Below are 14,269 nucleotides of genomic sequence, written 5' to 3'. Positions count from 1 at the left end.
GTAGCTGTAGATTGATGTAGATGTTCATCTTTTTTATATACTCCTTATAGAAACATGAGAAACTTTGAACTTCCTATTCTGAATGATATAGTGTGTGTGAATGTAAAAAAATATCTAGTTGATTTATTTATTTCAACGCTTTATTATACAATATGACATGTATAAATGTTTCTATAAGAATTTGATAAAGAATATGCACATATACAGTAATCTGCAGCTACAATAATTAATGATATCAATTAGGGAAAAGTCGATACAAGAATTAATTCTAGAACCGTTTCGGAACCGATATAGAACCGAAAAAATAACAGTTATGGAACCGATATGAGGAAGGAAATAGGAACCGTAACTGAAACAGATAATAGTTGGAAATTTCGGTTCTTCATAACAGTTATTCAGAATAAAGGTTCTTCATAACCGTTTGGAGAATCGAAATCGATATTAGAACAGTTTTCAAGCCCTGATTGGATGCTCCGAGTTGGCCACCGTTTGGCGAAAGTAGCGACGGCTTCGAACACAGCGCGAGCATCTTTGGCTCCCAACTCTGAGCGTCCATAATGTCCATGTTCCCAAATCCAGAACCCCCGAGGCGAAGGGGTTGAGCCACCGTGAACCGAGTGTCTTGCGCTTTCGTGTACGCACGTCACCCCCTCACGAAACCTAACTGTCCGCTTTCGTTAACGCACCTGTCTGTGTCTTTTCTGTCTAACGCTTGCTTCGGAACAGCCGGCGCGTTGGAGGAGTTCACCAACACTCTGGGTAAGTCACCCCCGCTTGTAGTCCGAAAAGAAAAGAAGGAAATCAGATGAAATGAAACGGAGGCTAAGAAAGCCATTTGTAAGTACGGTGTCGCGACGTTGGTCGAGATTAAGGCCCACCGTTTCCACTGCCTTTTTTTTTTCCTCCGCCCCATCCGCGGAATGGGGGCCGCATACGAGTCAATTAAAACGAGAAGGCAGCCCGTTCGGGCGCACGGCAACCGAATTGACAAGTATGGCTGCTAAGACAGGGCTCGTGGGGATACGGACGAGTTACGAGCCCCCTGCTCCCCGTTTTGCCCGCTGCCTTTTTACGTCCCGACGTCGCTTTACGTCGGCCCAAGTCTCCTTTTAACGACTCCACGCGAGACGATCCTCTTCTTTTCTTTTTTCCCGGGGGCCGATCAGTGGTGGACGGAGGATGGTCCAGATGGTCGACATGGTCGGTGTGCGGGAGCGACTGCACGCATACCAGAAGAAGATCGTGCGACGAGCCTCCACCCAGCCACGGTGGCCGACCTTGCCAGGGTAGGGACATCAGCGTGGCGAATTGCACCGGCGGCATGTGCAACAGTAAGTCACGAGCGACTATTCTGGTAGACAAGTAGGGACTCGTCACGACTTTCACCGCCCGTTCGATGCCCGCCTTTGGCCCCGTGCGTCCAGCGCCGGAGACGGGGATGCGTTATTCATGCGGACCCCGCCGGAGAACCCCGTCGGGGTTGATTCCTGCCAGCACGTCGACTTTTCACTGAATTAAATTACCTTCCCACTGAGACATTCTACAGAATAGCTCTGCTGCTAATTAGAGTGGGGAAGCTTGGTTCTCGTTTACTCTAAACAGTACCTTAACCCTTGCGTGTTTGTTCTAATAGCATGGCGGCGAGAGTAACTTTCTTCAGGGTAAGTCGGGGAGAGATGGCCCAATTTTTTTAAAACAATCGGTACACCGTGAATTTAGTAGTTTTATAAAGGAGAAAAATATATTTGCAAGAGGAAACTCAGTTAGATAAATAATATAAAATTGAATTAAAAAAATAATCGTACATTTAAAGAAATAAAATAAAATTGCAGTCTACGCGAAAGGTCATCTCACTCGGAATTACCCTACTTCTATTGCACCGCTAAAGAATCCAAGAACATTCCCCTCCCTGCGCGGCGCTCTTCCTGAGTGATATCTGAACCGTCTCTACCATTCCATCTCTCTTTGTTTTCCAGGTGGCAACGCGAAAGTGGGTGGCGCACACTTGACCGAGGAAGGTGAGTCCCGGGTATCTCTGAAGTTTAAGCTCGCTCCGTCCTGAAAGAGGGGCGTCCTTTCGCGAGCTCGCCGTCGGGTTTCGCGACACGGCGGAGAGTTTTTCGCGATTAGATAAGCCGCGATTCGCGTCGTGTCGAGAGGCCCACCCCCGATTCGTTCCGCGGCCGCCGAAAGAAACGGCGGGAATAAAATGCCGCGCGAGTAGGAGGCGCAGGGTGCGACCAGTCGCGGAGGAAAACGTTCGCCTAACTCGTCGCGCGACATTCTTGGATGGATTCTTCACGGCCGGCGAGCGCCGTTTATATTCCCCCGGTTGGTTTCGCAACGCGGCGCTACGGTCCCTCGCGATCTGATACCATTCAAATCGGGCATCTCCCCGCGCGCCGCAAAATAGAATAGCTCGAGGTTATCGCGCGACTTATTCCGGCCGCTGCTCCGCAACGCGCGATACCCATCGACTCAGGTATATTAATGCGACGTTCGAAGGCGTTACGAGTCACTCTTGCCGAGGGAAATAGGAGAAAATAGTGGTTTAATGGAGCAGATGGGAACGCCTATCGCCCCAGAGCCAGCCATATGAATTCGTCGATTCATCATTGATCATTCCGTTGCTCGTTTTTCCCGGCGACGACGACCGCGGTGCGAAAACCGGCTAACAGTGAACATGGAGGGCGAAGATGGAATCGTGCGAGGCTCTGCGCGAGGTGTTACACGCCGATTGCGAATGGATTTCCATAGATAGATCAGAAATAGAAACTCCAAGGTGCCATTTACAATAGCACCCAGCACCTCAGTCCCCTCTGCAGAGGGTTGCCGATTTTTCGCCGAACGACAAGCCCGAGTCTATTTACCAGTCAAGTTTCCCGCATCAACGACCGCCATCCAAGGCCCCCTCCGAGTATTTACTTTTAATTACGCGGGTAGTTAATTATTGACGCTCCGCGAGGGCCCCGGCAGCTACGGCTGCCTCCCGACAAGCGGTCCAAACAATCGTAACAATGAGGTGGCGGCTGGTGGTAGTCAAGGGTGGCCCACTGGTCCGTTATAGATCCAGACACCCCTCGAGAGGTGGGTGGACGATAGTATCGACCGGAGCCACATCAAAGTTGCACGCGATACCGTTCGACCTGCGGCCCTCACTCCCTGCAGCCGCGGCGAGGGGAGACGCCGCTTTAATATCGAAGAAAATTATGTAATCGGTAGCCGTTACGCCCCTCCGCGCCGCGAAACCAGGGGAAATTGATCGTGCATGCAAATAAAGTGCCATTATCCCGGGTGGCGAAGCCCCCGAACTTGCGTGGAACGGGGATGGGCGCCCAGAAACGACCCCTCGAATCCTGGGAGCCGGTTCGATTTTCGCGAGCTGCACGATAAGACGCGCGCAGAGCCGAGAACAGTCGCAAAGGTATCGTGGCTCTAACCGAAACGATCGCTGAATCGGAATGGGACGTTTCCCAGTCGCTTCGATTTAAATTCCCAGAAAACTCCCTTCGGAGCTTCTTGTGAGCAGTTCTTTGCCATTTTTTAGGCATTCATGGGGAATAGAGGCTCGTTTGGTAGTTCGCTTTCGGTGGGACAGTTTCGTCTGGGTTCTCAATAGAATTCTTGGAACTTTTAGACACTTTTGGAGTAATTTCTACTTATCAGTGTTCAGTAGCTAATTACCTCTCCGATCGTTTAAGCTGGGAATCCACCGGGAAGCTAAGCTATGCTATGCTATGCTATGCTATGCTATGCTATGTTATGCCATGCTACGTTTTAAAAAAATTAACTTCAATATATTCTTATGGAACCGTTTCCACCAAAAGCTACGTTAAAACATAGCATCGCATAGCTTAGCCTAGCCTAGCTTAGCTTAGCTTCCCGGCTTTACTCTCGACTCCACTTTCTCGGACCATAAAAGAGACATCATATCCATCTGTAGTCGTTCTAGAATCGTTGTAACGTTCCTGAAGGACCCCCGTTCGTGACCTGTCGATGCACGATAAAGGAGGAACGACAGTCGCCGCAAAGTGTCTCCGTGGGGGTGCTGGATGAATTATAGGCTCGAGATACATTAGGTCGGGGTTATGAAGCGTTATCAATTGCCGCTAAGAAAATAAATCCCGGCGCCACCCTCGCGCCACTTTTCAGCTCGCGCTCCTGAGAGGGTGAGCCCCCGCGAACATATCCGACACACGCGCGCGGATACCAACCCCCGCGCGTCCCTCGGGGTGTAACGACGCGGAACTATTGCGTTTTAGGGAATCCATCCTCCCTTCCGCGGCATTCGTATGCGTTTTCGTCGCCGCGTATATTGATGTTCGGAGCACGTGTCCCGGGGACAAGCGTGCGCCAAGCAGACGCGCCATGATCCTGCGAAGGAGAGGAGAGGCTTTTGAAAGTCACGTACCGGGGTTACAGCCGGGAATGGCTTTGACATTCTAAAATTGGAAGAAGCTTAGGAACGTCAGCCGCCACAGTGTTCGCCCGTGTGGTATTTTCCTCCGAAAATCTTCCGATGCGGCACGCGCATTTTAAGCGCGCCTCTCGGGCCCCCGAGACACACGGCGAGAATTCTTTTCTAGGAACCCCGTCTCGCGTAATTAGTGGGTAGACTTGCGAACGATACGATTCAGCGATACATTTTGAGTATTCAAGGGAGGATATAATGCCGGCTGGTTCTATACGCGATGCCCATTTCGAATAGTAGGCTTAAAGGGTGGAGATTCGGCGCAGCTCGAGTGGTTATCGCAATCATACGAAAGGCTGGGTATAGAAACCCAATCCAATACCATGGTCAACCGATTCATTTCGCTCTGCGGAGTAATACCACCAGACTGAGTGATCCGCGTAGTCGATCGTCAAGTTGGTGCTCGTGTAAGTGACGCGGGTGGAAAGAGATGAGTAGTTGAACAGGGTAGCTCCGAATCTGGCGTCCGTTTAAAAATAGACAATACACCGAACTTTCGTTGCAATCGCTTCCAGCCAGAGAACTTCGCCCCAAATGGAAGTACCCGGCTTCCAGTGTCCCGTTTCCGACTTCTATCAAACTATTTAAAACAGCGAACAGTTAGACAGGCATTCCAGCGCGGCGCAATGAGAAAACTTTCAAGAATAACTCCCTCCCCTCGCTGCCCCTCGTTCTGCAAATTGATATCCGCGAACTTTCCGCGATTTATGACGCCTCGTATATCGCCGTGTATTTACAACCGTCGTTCGGCTTAATCCCGCGACGACTCGCCGCGAGATTCTCCATATTACATAATTCATAAAACGCGCTCGAATCGCGGTGAAACTTTGCATACGGGTAATTCAATCCCGATCCCATGCGAGCGAAGAAAGCGATGGAGAGGAAACGAGGATGCCCGAGCTATCCCACCGTGACGCAATCCTCCCTCTCTCTCTTTCTCTCCCGTTCACCCCGTCTGCACCTCTTATTTTAATCGCTTCCCACGTCGTCTTTGTTGCCAATCGCATCTGGGCGTACCTCGAAAATTGTTGTTCCGTCCGAGCGACGCCGGGCCGTTTTTACACCGGCGACGAGCTAATGGCCGCGATAATAATGATCCCAATCTTTATCGCCCCGCGAAATAAACCGGCGAGAGCGGTAAAACGATAAAACCGGAGGGGGTTGGAACCGGGGGAAGGAGGAGCGAGATCGTCGTCGGACGGCGTAAATGGCGGAGGAACCTTAAAACTTTTCTACGACGCGTCGTAATATTTAGCGAGACACGGGCACCGTTTAAAAACGCGCCCTCCCGCGCACCCCCCTCTCGGGCCGTAAAAAGTAAATAAAAATCGCGGCGTAAATTATTCATGAAGCGGCGGCGTTGTTCGCCGGCTCCGCGGGCAGCGCGTTTCGCGGGCACGCGAGAATTGCGAGAATTGCTGTTCACCATTCGCACCCGCGGCTGAGTACCGAGCGAGATCTCGAAACGGGGAATTAACGCCTGCTCGGTTACTCTAATCCAGCGTTCGAGCTCGCGATAATCTGTCGAGCAAGCGGTCTCAAGCGCGAAAGAGTCGTGTTAGCGGAGCCGCGGTCCTTCGGACGTTTTGTCGGCTGTTCGCGGAAGGTTTTAAACATGGAACGTCGTCGTTTGATGTTCACAGCGAACCGGCAGATGGACGTGGCTCTTTACGTCGGCCTGACTGTCGCCTGCGTGGTAATCGGCGGCCTGGCATTCTTCTTAGCGAAGCTCCTGAGGCGCAAAGGTCGGGACCATTCCCTTTACTCCATGGCCCGTAACGGTAAGCATTTCACAGACGGGAATAAAAAAGATTCTCCGGCCTTCCCGCGCGGACGAAGGAGCGAAAGGCGACGGTTCCGCGCGAGGGTGTAATTATACTGCTCGTTAGAGAGAGAGAGGTGGGCTCTTGAACGTGATCCCGCGAAGGTTTCGCGGAGTACAGCGAACCGGAGGATCTCAGATTGTTTTCGGTCCTTCGTGCGGCTCGGAGTGGTCTCAATGATACTATTTCGAAGTTTGATCGACGCGTTCGCTACTTTCATCTACGGGACCCGAAGAGTTGCACTCGTACACTCGCCGTTCTCCTTTGCCGAATCAAATACAAATCAGAGGCACCCAGGAGTACATACAAAGGTGGCCCTTATTTTCAACCTGCGATCTCTTTTGCTCTCACCCCCTAATATGGTTCCGATTCGTGAAAAAATAGTCGCTGAAAGGATTATTGCAATCGGACAACAGGAAAGGTTACCGATCAGGCCTTAAAGTTTAGGTCTGGGTCAATGGTTTCGTTGAAGAATTTCTCAAAACTGGTAAGTCCTACTGAAATTTTGTTCGAATAATATTAACAGAGCATTCAATTTTCTACAATTACTGTATATAAAGTTTTTTCGCGCTTTCAACCATTTTTTAGATAACAGCGTTTGAATATAGAGAGGTCCGCACTTTGCGCGTTCCTCCTGTACAGCGTGACGTATTGTCTATATTCAAATGCTATTATCTAAAAAATGGTTGGAAGTAGAAAAAAATTATACATACAGTAATTGTAGAAAATTGAATGCTCTTTTAATATTATTTCAACAAAATTTCGATAGGGCTTACCATTTTTGATAAATGCTTTAAATCCAGACTACTGATGATTTCTAAACTTTAAGGCTTGGTCGTCACCCATTCCTGTTGTCCGATTGCAATAATCTTTTTCGGGGACTATTTTATTTATCAAATGGCACCGTTCTACGGGGTGCGAGCAAAGAAATACGAAGAAAAAAATTCGACACGTATAAATAAGGGCCTAGAACACACCCACGCGAAAATCCAAACCTCCACTGTCCCCGAGGAACCCCCAATCTTCGTAATGGCCCCACGAAGTGGATGAAAGTAGCGAGCGCCAATGGCCCCCCTCTCGAAAGTCGGGATAGTATCACAGCGGCGTCTGTCCGCAGCGCGCAGAGATACCCACGAGCCGTGGCTCGGCGGTGTGCGTTTCAGAATTCCAGCCGGAGTTCTTCCCGGACCAGGACAAGAAGCTGAGCCTTCAGCCGGACGTAACGGCGACGAGCGTGCCGGCCTGCTACGAGTATCCTTTCGACCCGAAGCTGTCGATGTCGAGATCCCTCTCCGAGCACCACTACGACGTCCCCCACCTCTCGATCGCCCCGCAGCCCTCGCCAATGTCGCCGACCCCAAGCACCTCGACCCAGGAGTCCTGCAGCGACAAGCAGATCCACTCCGACTGCGAGAACAGCGTCACTAGCTCCTACCCGTCCTCCGACTCCACGTACAACGTCGCTTCCGAGAGCGTTCGGCTGCCGAAGCTGGAGACCGGTAACGTGGCCGGGGCGGCGGTGAACACGCGCGGCGCCCTCCTGGTCCTCCCCGACGCCGGGATATCGATGTCCGTGCCCGAGGGTGCGGTGCCCAAGCCACTCAGAGAGGAGCTCTACCTGGCGGTGCTGAACGAGGATCGATTTAGGCCTCGATTGCCCGGTAAGTGAAGCGTGCATTATTAATCGCGTCGTTTCGCGTATGACGGCTCGACGTCCGCTAGGATCGATCGCCGATCGGCCGAGTTGGCTGTCGAGGGACGCGGGATGTCTTCGTACGCCGGACGCACGGGCAGGTGAAGAGTGTCATCGTTTTAAATTGGTCCCGTCCGCCGCGATGTCCTCGGCCAGTAGTATTAGTCACGCGTTTATCGCACGTAACATCGGCCCCCGAGCTACGGCAGAAGCTTCATTATCCTAATAGGGAGACGCGAGTGTCCGGATGAGGGAAGCTTCGGATTCAACTGGCGCTGGTCGTTCGCGCGTCACTGATTTTACGAGACCCGTGTCAGATTCCAGTTCCTTAATTATCACGCAATTCGCGCGTACATTTGCCGCTTGGACTGTGATCGCAGCTCGCCGTGATCGATGGCTTCGATGCGGACAGCGTGAAACGTGCGATCTAGAGTTCCGATAGCTGTGGAAGAATGTTTCAATGGTAGGACGCGGAGGTAGTCTCTATTCAAACAACAGCCCTCGCGGAGTATTATACACGTATCCGGATGGCGAAAGTTCGGATAATGGGTATTCCACGGTACACAACGAATTCGTAAATGGAAATCCCGCGGAATGAAGCGGAATAGCCCAGAGCGCTTGCATCGCGCTCGTTATCTCGACCGCCCGCGATGCCCGGCGTAAAATCATCCCTACAACTCGAACCCAGGATCGCTTGTTTCCCCCCGCAGACGGTATCACGCAATTATCCGCGGTGGTGACGTGCGGCCCGCCGTCGGCCACCTTCAACAAGCCTGTGATCCTGCAATTCGAGCACTGCGCGATGCTGTCCCCGGCCACGTGGGAGCTGAGCGTCTGGGCGTGCGACGGTCTGAGCGTGGAGGACGGCGCGGCGATAACAACCTCGAAGGATCACCAGTCGATCACGTGGACCAGGGTGCTGACGTTGGGCAACGAGACGATCAACACGCCGCTGTTCACGCAGCTGGATCACGCCGAGGCGTTCATCGTGACCGAGCAGCTGCGCGGCTACGTTCTGGCCGGCCAGAGCTGCGAGAACTCCCTGGCCACGAAGAGACTGCGGCTGGCGTTGTTCGCCAGCCAGGCCGGCCAGTGCTGCGTCAGGGTGTACGCGGTGGAGGACACGAAGGCAGCGATGAAGGCGATCGTCGACAGGGAGTCGCTGATCAGGGGCTACCTGCTGGACAAGCCGCGGACGCTGCTGTTCCAGGACAACGGGGAGTCGCTGTGCGTGAGCCTGGAGGAGGTGGGCAACGAGTGGCAGAGCAAATCGCCCACGGAGCGGCAGGAGATCTCGTTCAGGGACGTGTGGAACTGCCACGAGACCACGAAGCATGTCACCTTCGGCCTGGACACGGCCTTCGGGCCCACCACCACCAGGAGCTACAAGCTCCAGGTGTCGCAGGGCAATTCGGACACCAGGCAGGTGTTCAGGATCGTCTACGATGGCGCGAAGCAATTGATTTCGTCGGGCAGCGTGACCAGACCGCTTAGGGAAGTGACCGTGGTCAGCAGCGGCCATGCTAATAACGTCACCACCGACTCCACCACCCTGAGACCGTTCCGGTTTACCAGGTCCCTCAGGAAGCAGCTCTGCCAGTGCCTCGATCCACCGAACGCCCTCGGCAACGACTGGAGGATGCTGGCGCAGAGGCTTCAGGTTGACAGGTTAGCAATCTTACCAGATTTCCAATTTCTTCGTCGGTAATGATTGACGGCCACGCCCTGGGGGTACACAGGTGCTTTCTTTAAATCTTCCTGCACCAGAGGCCTGTCTTTCTATAGATCTTCCTCGATCGCCGTAGTCTGGCGCGGCGGAGGTTAACGGTTTCTTTGGAGGGGGCGCTGGATGTGACGTTTTTGTGAGGTGGTAACTCCTGACAGGCATCAGTGTCTTTCTCTTTAAAATTCAGATATTGCACTGATACTTTTGTATTTCCGCGTTGATTCAAACATCAAGGAATGATGCTAGAATCTGCTTATTCATTAACTAACAAGGAGAGATCCCGAACCCGGAAATTCAACAAATTCTGAAGTTTGTTTGCCGCCCAAATTCACTCCAACGCGGTGAAATTGATCCCTTAAATTCCGGCTATTTTCCGATTTTGTGTTATAACTCGCGAACTATAAAAACTGTAAGTTACCAAATGAGAGTCCTAATTAAAAGAAGTATATTTTGTCTTGAAACTTTTTTCTAACTCTTCCAGATTGCGAGTTACGAAATAAAATCAGAATATAGTCGAATTTTCAGGGGTTAATTTCACCCTCTTAGAGTGAATTTGGGCAGCAGAGAAAAATTGCGTTCTAATCATAAGGGAATCCCCTGCATATTTACAAAGTTTCAGAATTTTTTGAACTTTCGTGTTCGGGATCTTCCCTTGTGAGTAATTTACAATGCCTACATATTACAAGATTAGTAAGCGCTGATAATATGATACTGAAAGGAGCTACATCTGACCAGAGAGATTCTATCCAGCATCACCGACCTCCACTCCAAGAGATTACCAAAGTCTCCCCCGACGCTTTCATCCCCTTTCACGAAAAACCGCATCCCCTTTCTCCGCAAAGGAAAACACGCGTGTTCCGGTTGCTTCGCAGGTACATCAACTACTTCGCGACGAAGTCCAGTCCGACCGAGCACATCCTGGACCTCTGGGAGGCGAAGCACCACGAGCCCACGGCCGTGACGGACCTGCTGAACCATCTTCGAGTGATGGGCAGAACCGACGCGGCCACGATTTTGGAGGCACAGCTGGGCCCCTGGCTCTGAATCGACACTGAGCCCAGGCCCTGGATGCGTTTCCAGTGGTGAGTGAAAGCCAGGAATCCATAGACAGCGGATCCAGTGAACCAGTGGGTGACAAACAGTGTCCATCGGTGAACATTTTCTTAATCGGCTCTCCTGACGCGAACTCGTCGAGACACTGCCTTAATTGTGCGCGATCGGCCGCGTGTCCTTTCCTTGTACATAGACCCGTTTGTAAGAAGCTGAATAGAGGACTCTTTCCGTTAGAGATACGTTTACGCGGAATTCGGGGGCGGACACCGAAGGGAACGGAAATCGTATTGTATAATCGTGAGCGAAGTAACTAGAGACTGTGCATTTAGATGGATATATGTGTACATACGTACTAAGAGAACGCGAGCAAAATGGATGTGTCCATTTAGACGGATGTTTATATATAAATATATATATATATATATATAGTTAGATAGATAGACATTGAGTATGGAACGAGTGGGAAGGAGGTGGAATCGGTATCGTTCCCAAAGCGATAAAATAAAAGAGAAAACACAAGAAGGTAATGGAACGCGATTTATCGATTTGTTACATACGAACTGCACGAGCACACGCGAGTGAGCCGCCGGTTTCCCGAAGGATGATCGTGCCAAAATTCTCTCACCCTTTCTCGGTTTCGATGGCGAACACGTTTCCGTTGATCTTTCTATTCTCTCTCAGAGTTTGTTGAACAAAACGCCGTGTTTCTTTCGTGCACGTCGACAATACACGCCGCGCCCCGTATACGATTCGCGTGCAACGGGGAGTGAGAATAAATACGTGGGGGAGAATGATCCGGGCGCGGACGTTCGATCGCGTAGGAACGGCCTCGATCGACGGCGAGTCTGATGGTTTAAAAATCGACACGAGTTTATTTGGAAGAATTGTATATTTGTTACTTTCGACGAATAAAATATTCTTGTATACCTCGAGCGGCGCATCGATCATTTCACACCTTCGTCGGCAGGTAAGAGTCCATTTATCTGTACCGTTATTTCACACGCCAATCTTTTTCTTTTCGCCGCACTAACTTGCTCCTATTTATCGATTGATTTAGATAGACACGCCGAAGAACACATCGTAAGAAATATTGGCCCTGTGCGACGGCTTCCAGCGGTCGGTGCGGCTAACACTCTTAGCCGCTCCCGGGCGACGACTCCCTTAAATATGAAACCGTGCAGGGTACCGCGTGTAACACGATACGAGCAGCTCCTAATGCCCGGAGACGAGGAACGAATCTTACTTTCACTGAAACAGTGAGTCAGCATTGATCGTGAACTCCCACATTTCTGGCGAAGTAATCGCTGCTAAGTTTCATGGCCGGCCATCACGTTCCTCCATTACCGAGCTTCGATTCCGTGATATCGGGTAACTGCTCGGACCGCGATGCGTGCACTTAATACATCCTCGAGTTAGCTCGAAACCTTTTTACCTGCCCGGGATCGTTCCCGGAATTACGAACGAAATTGCATAACGAGTGAACGAGTTCTCGAAAATGGAGCGAACAGAATACGGAATACTTGCAGGGTGAAGGAACGTTTTATCAGCGTTCGCCAATCAGTCTCACTTCCTCGACCGAGCTTTTAGAGTCCTATAGCCTGCTCGAGCCTGCAGAACTTTATGCTTCACTTGCCCGTGCGAATGAAAATAGCGCCCGAACTTTCAGCAGCCATGTAGATCACGGCTCGCCGGGACACTCCGCGCGAGTTATCACACACGAATCCAAGGAAACGCCGCTTCGCCGCCTGGTTCGGGGAACTGGGAACACGCTGAACGGAATCGCGCGGGGAAACGATTCCTCGCAATCCATCAGACACGAAGCGCCGTCAGTCACGGCTCCCGCGAAAGGTAACAATGGACTCCCACGCTCCGCAAATGCATTTTATCGACGTATCGCCGATAATTTCCAGCAAAAGACTGTCTCGTCGGCCCCATTCTCCAGGCACCTATTGGTTCCAGCGACAGGCGCGTATATGTGCCTCAATTCCGTTTCCGCGACAGAGACGAAACGGTTCCTCCTGCCCCCGCGTCTTTATCTGCCGACCGGCCCTAGAGGGTGGCTGCGCGGGGAGTATTCCTCGATTTTTCTAGCACACGGCGGAGGTGCGCGGCCCCACGCTGCAGGGGAACGAAGACGGGTGACAATGGACGTCGAACGTTGCAATTTCGAAATGTCGATACCAGTCGCGCGTGCACCAGCTTTTCGTCGACTTTTCCCGGCCTTTCCACGAAGTAACGCATCTTCCAGGTTTACGGAGCTTCCGGGGGGGTCGCGACGCTCTTATCGTTCCGACTTCCCTTGCCGCGGGAAATTGTCTTTGACTGATAGCGTCGTCGTTGACGCTAACGTCCACTTTCGCGAATCGTGGTGGTGGAGTAGAAAAGGATCTTGTGGACACTAGGGTGGCCTTTATTTATACGTGTCGAAATTTGTTTTGTATTTCTTTGTTCTCGCCCCGTAGAACGATGCCATTTGATAAAAAAATAGTCCCTGAAAAAGTTGAACAACAGGAAAGGGAGCCGACCAGGCCTTAAAGTTTAGAATTCATCAATAGTGTGGATTTAATGAATTACTCAAAAATGGTAAGTTCTATCGAAATTTTGTTCAAATAATATTAAAAGAGCATTCAATTTTCTACAATTAATGTAAATACAATTTTCTCGTGCTTCCAACCATTTTTTAGATATTAACGTTTGAATATAGAGAAGTGCGCGCTTCGCGAGTCCCACCTCTACGGCGTGACGTATTGTCTATACGCGCGGAGCGCGGACCTCTCTGTATTCAAACGCTATTATCTAAAAAATAGTTGGAAGCACGCGAAAATTATATCTACATTAATTGTAGAAAATTGGATGCTCTTTTAATATTATTTGAACAAAATTTCGATAGGGCTTACCATTTTTGAGAAATTCTTCAAATTCGAATAAGGCCTGGTCGGCACCCTTTCGTGTTGTCCGATTGCAATGATCTTTTTCAGGGACTATTTCTTTATGAAATGGAACCATATCAGGGGGTGAGAGCAAAAGAGATCGCGGGTTGAAAATAAGGGCCACCCTATTGAACACTAAGCTGGTTTCTAATAGATCTCAACCACTCTCGATACTCTCCACTTCGAAAAGAAAGTGTCCACCTTCCCACGGTATTAATTAAAATTCCAAAGTTAAGAGGGTGGCCACAGGGTGGGAATTGTGACGAGGAGAAGAAAGGGAATCTGACTGACTTTCTCATGCGACGTCGCCGGTCTCTCTTTGGCACATCCAGCAAGCTGTTACAAACGGTAGGGGGTGGAAAAAAGGCACGTGGCAAAGGGCCCCGTAGAGTGGAAGCCGCCGAGCCTACTAGAAAATTAAAAACCGTCTCCACTTCATCTCTGTTCGCGGAAGACCGTGAAGAGCAATTCTCCGACGGTGTGTCGGGGCCGACAGCGTTCGGACGCCTCTCTGCTCGGCATCGTTGCGTAAACGTAACGGAATGTGCACAAGTGTTCTTCAAGTGCTCCAGC

At 50.9% G+C, this 14,269-nt stretch overlaps 1 protein-coding gene across 3 annotated transcripts in view; it reads left to right on the top strand.

The window, feature by feature from the left end:
- Positions 1-11,698, top strand: part of LOC143377488 (netrin receptor UNC5C) — a 38,992-nt gene extending 27,294 nt beyond the window's left edge. Inside the window, exons 6-12 of one of the 3 annotated variants that reach the window (XM_076828756.1) lie at positions 727-759; positions 1,167-1,331; positions 1,977-2,018; positions 6,115-6,252; positions 7,458-7,955; positions 8,698-9,655; positions 10,586-11,698. In XM_076828756.1, coding sequence (XP_076684871.1) covers positions 727-759; positions 1,167-1,331; positions 1,977-2,018; positions 6,115-6,252; positions 7,458-7,955; positions 8,698-9,655; positions 10,586-10,757 — 2,006 coding nt within the window. In that variant the 3' untranslated portion in view covers positions 10,758-11,698. The remainder of the gene's footprint in view (positions 1-726; positions 760-1,166; positions 1,332-1,976; positions 2,019-6,114; positions 6,253-7,457; positions 7,956-8,697; positions 9,656-10,585) is intronic. The other 2 variants (XM_076828757.1, XM_076828758.1) reach the window with 2 other exon arrangements.
- The last annotated feature ends 2,571 nt before the right edge of the window (positions 11,699-14,269 follow it).

The sequence above is a fragment of the Andrena cerasifolii genome, chromosome 16 (assembly GCF_050908995.1).
Source record: "Andrena cerasifolii isolate SP2316 chromosome 16, iyAndCera1_principal, whole genome shotgun sequence".
NCBI lineage: Eukaryota > Metazoa > Arthropoda > Insecta > Hymenoptera > Andrenidae > Andrena > Andrena cerasifolii.
Note: the sequence above shows the minus strand (reverse complement) of the source record. Positions and strands in the feature narration are given on the sequence as shown.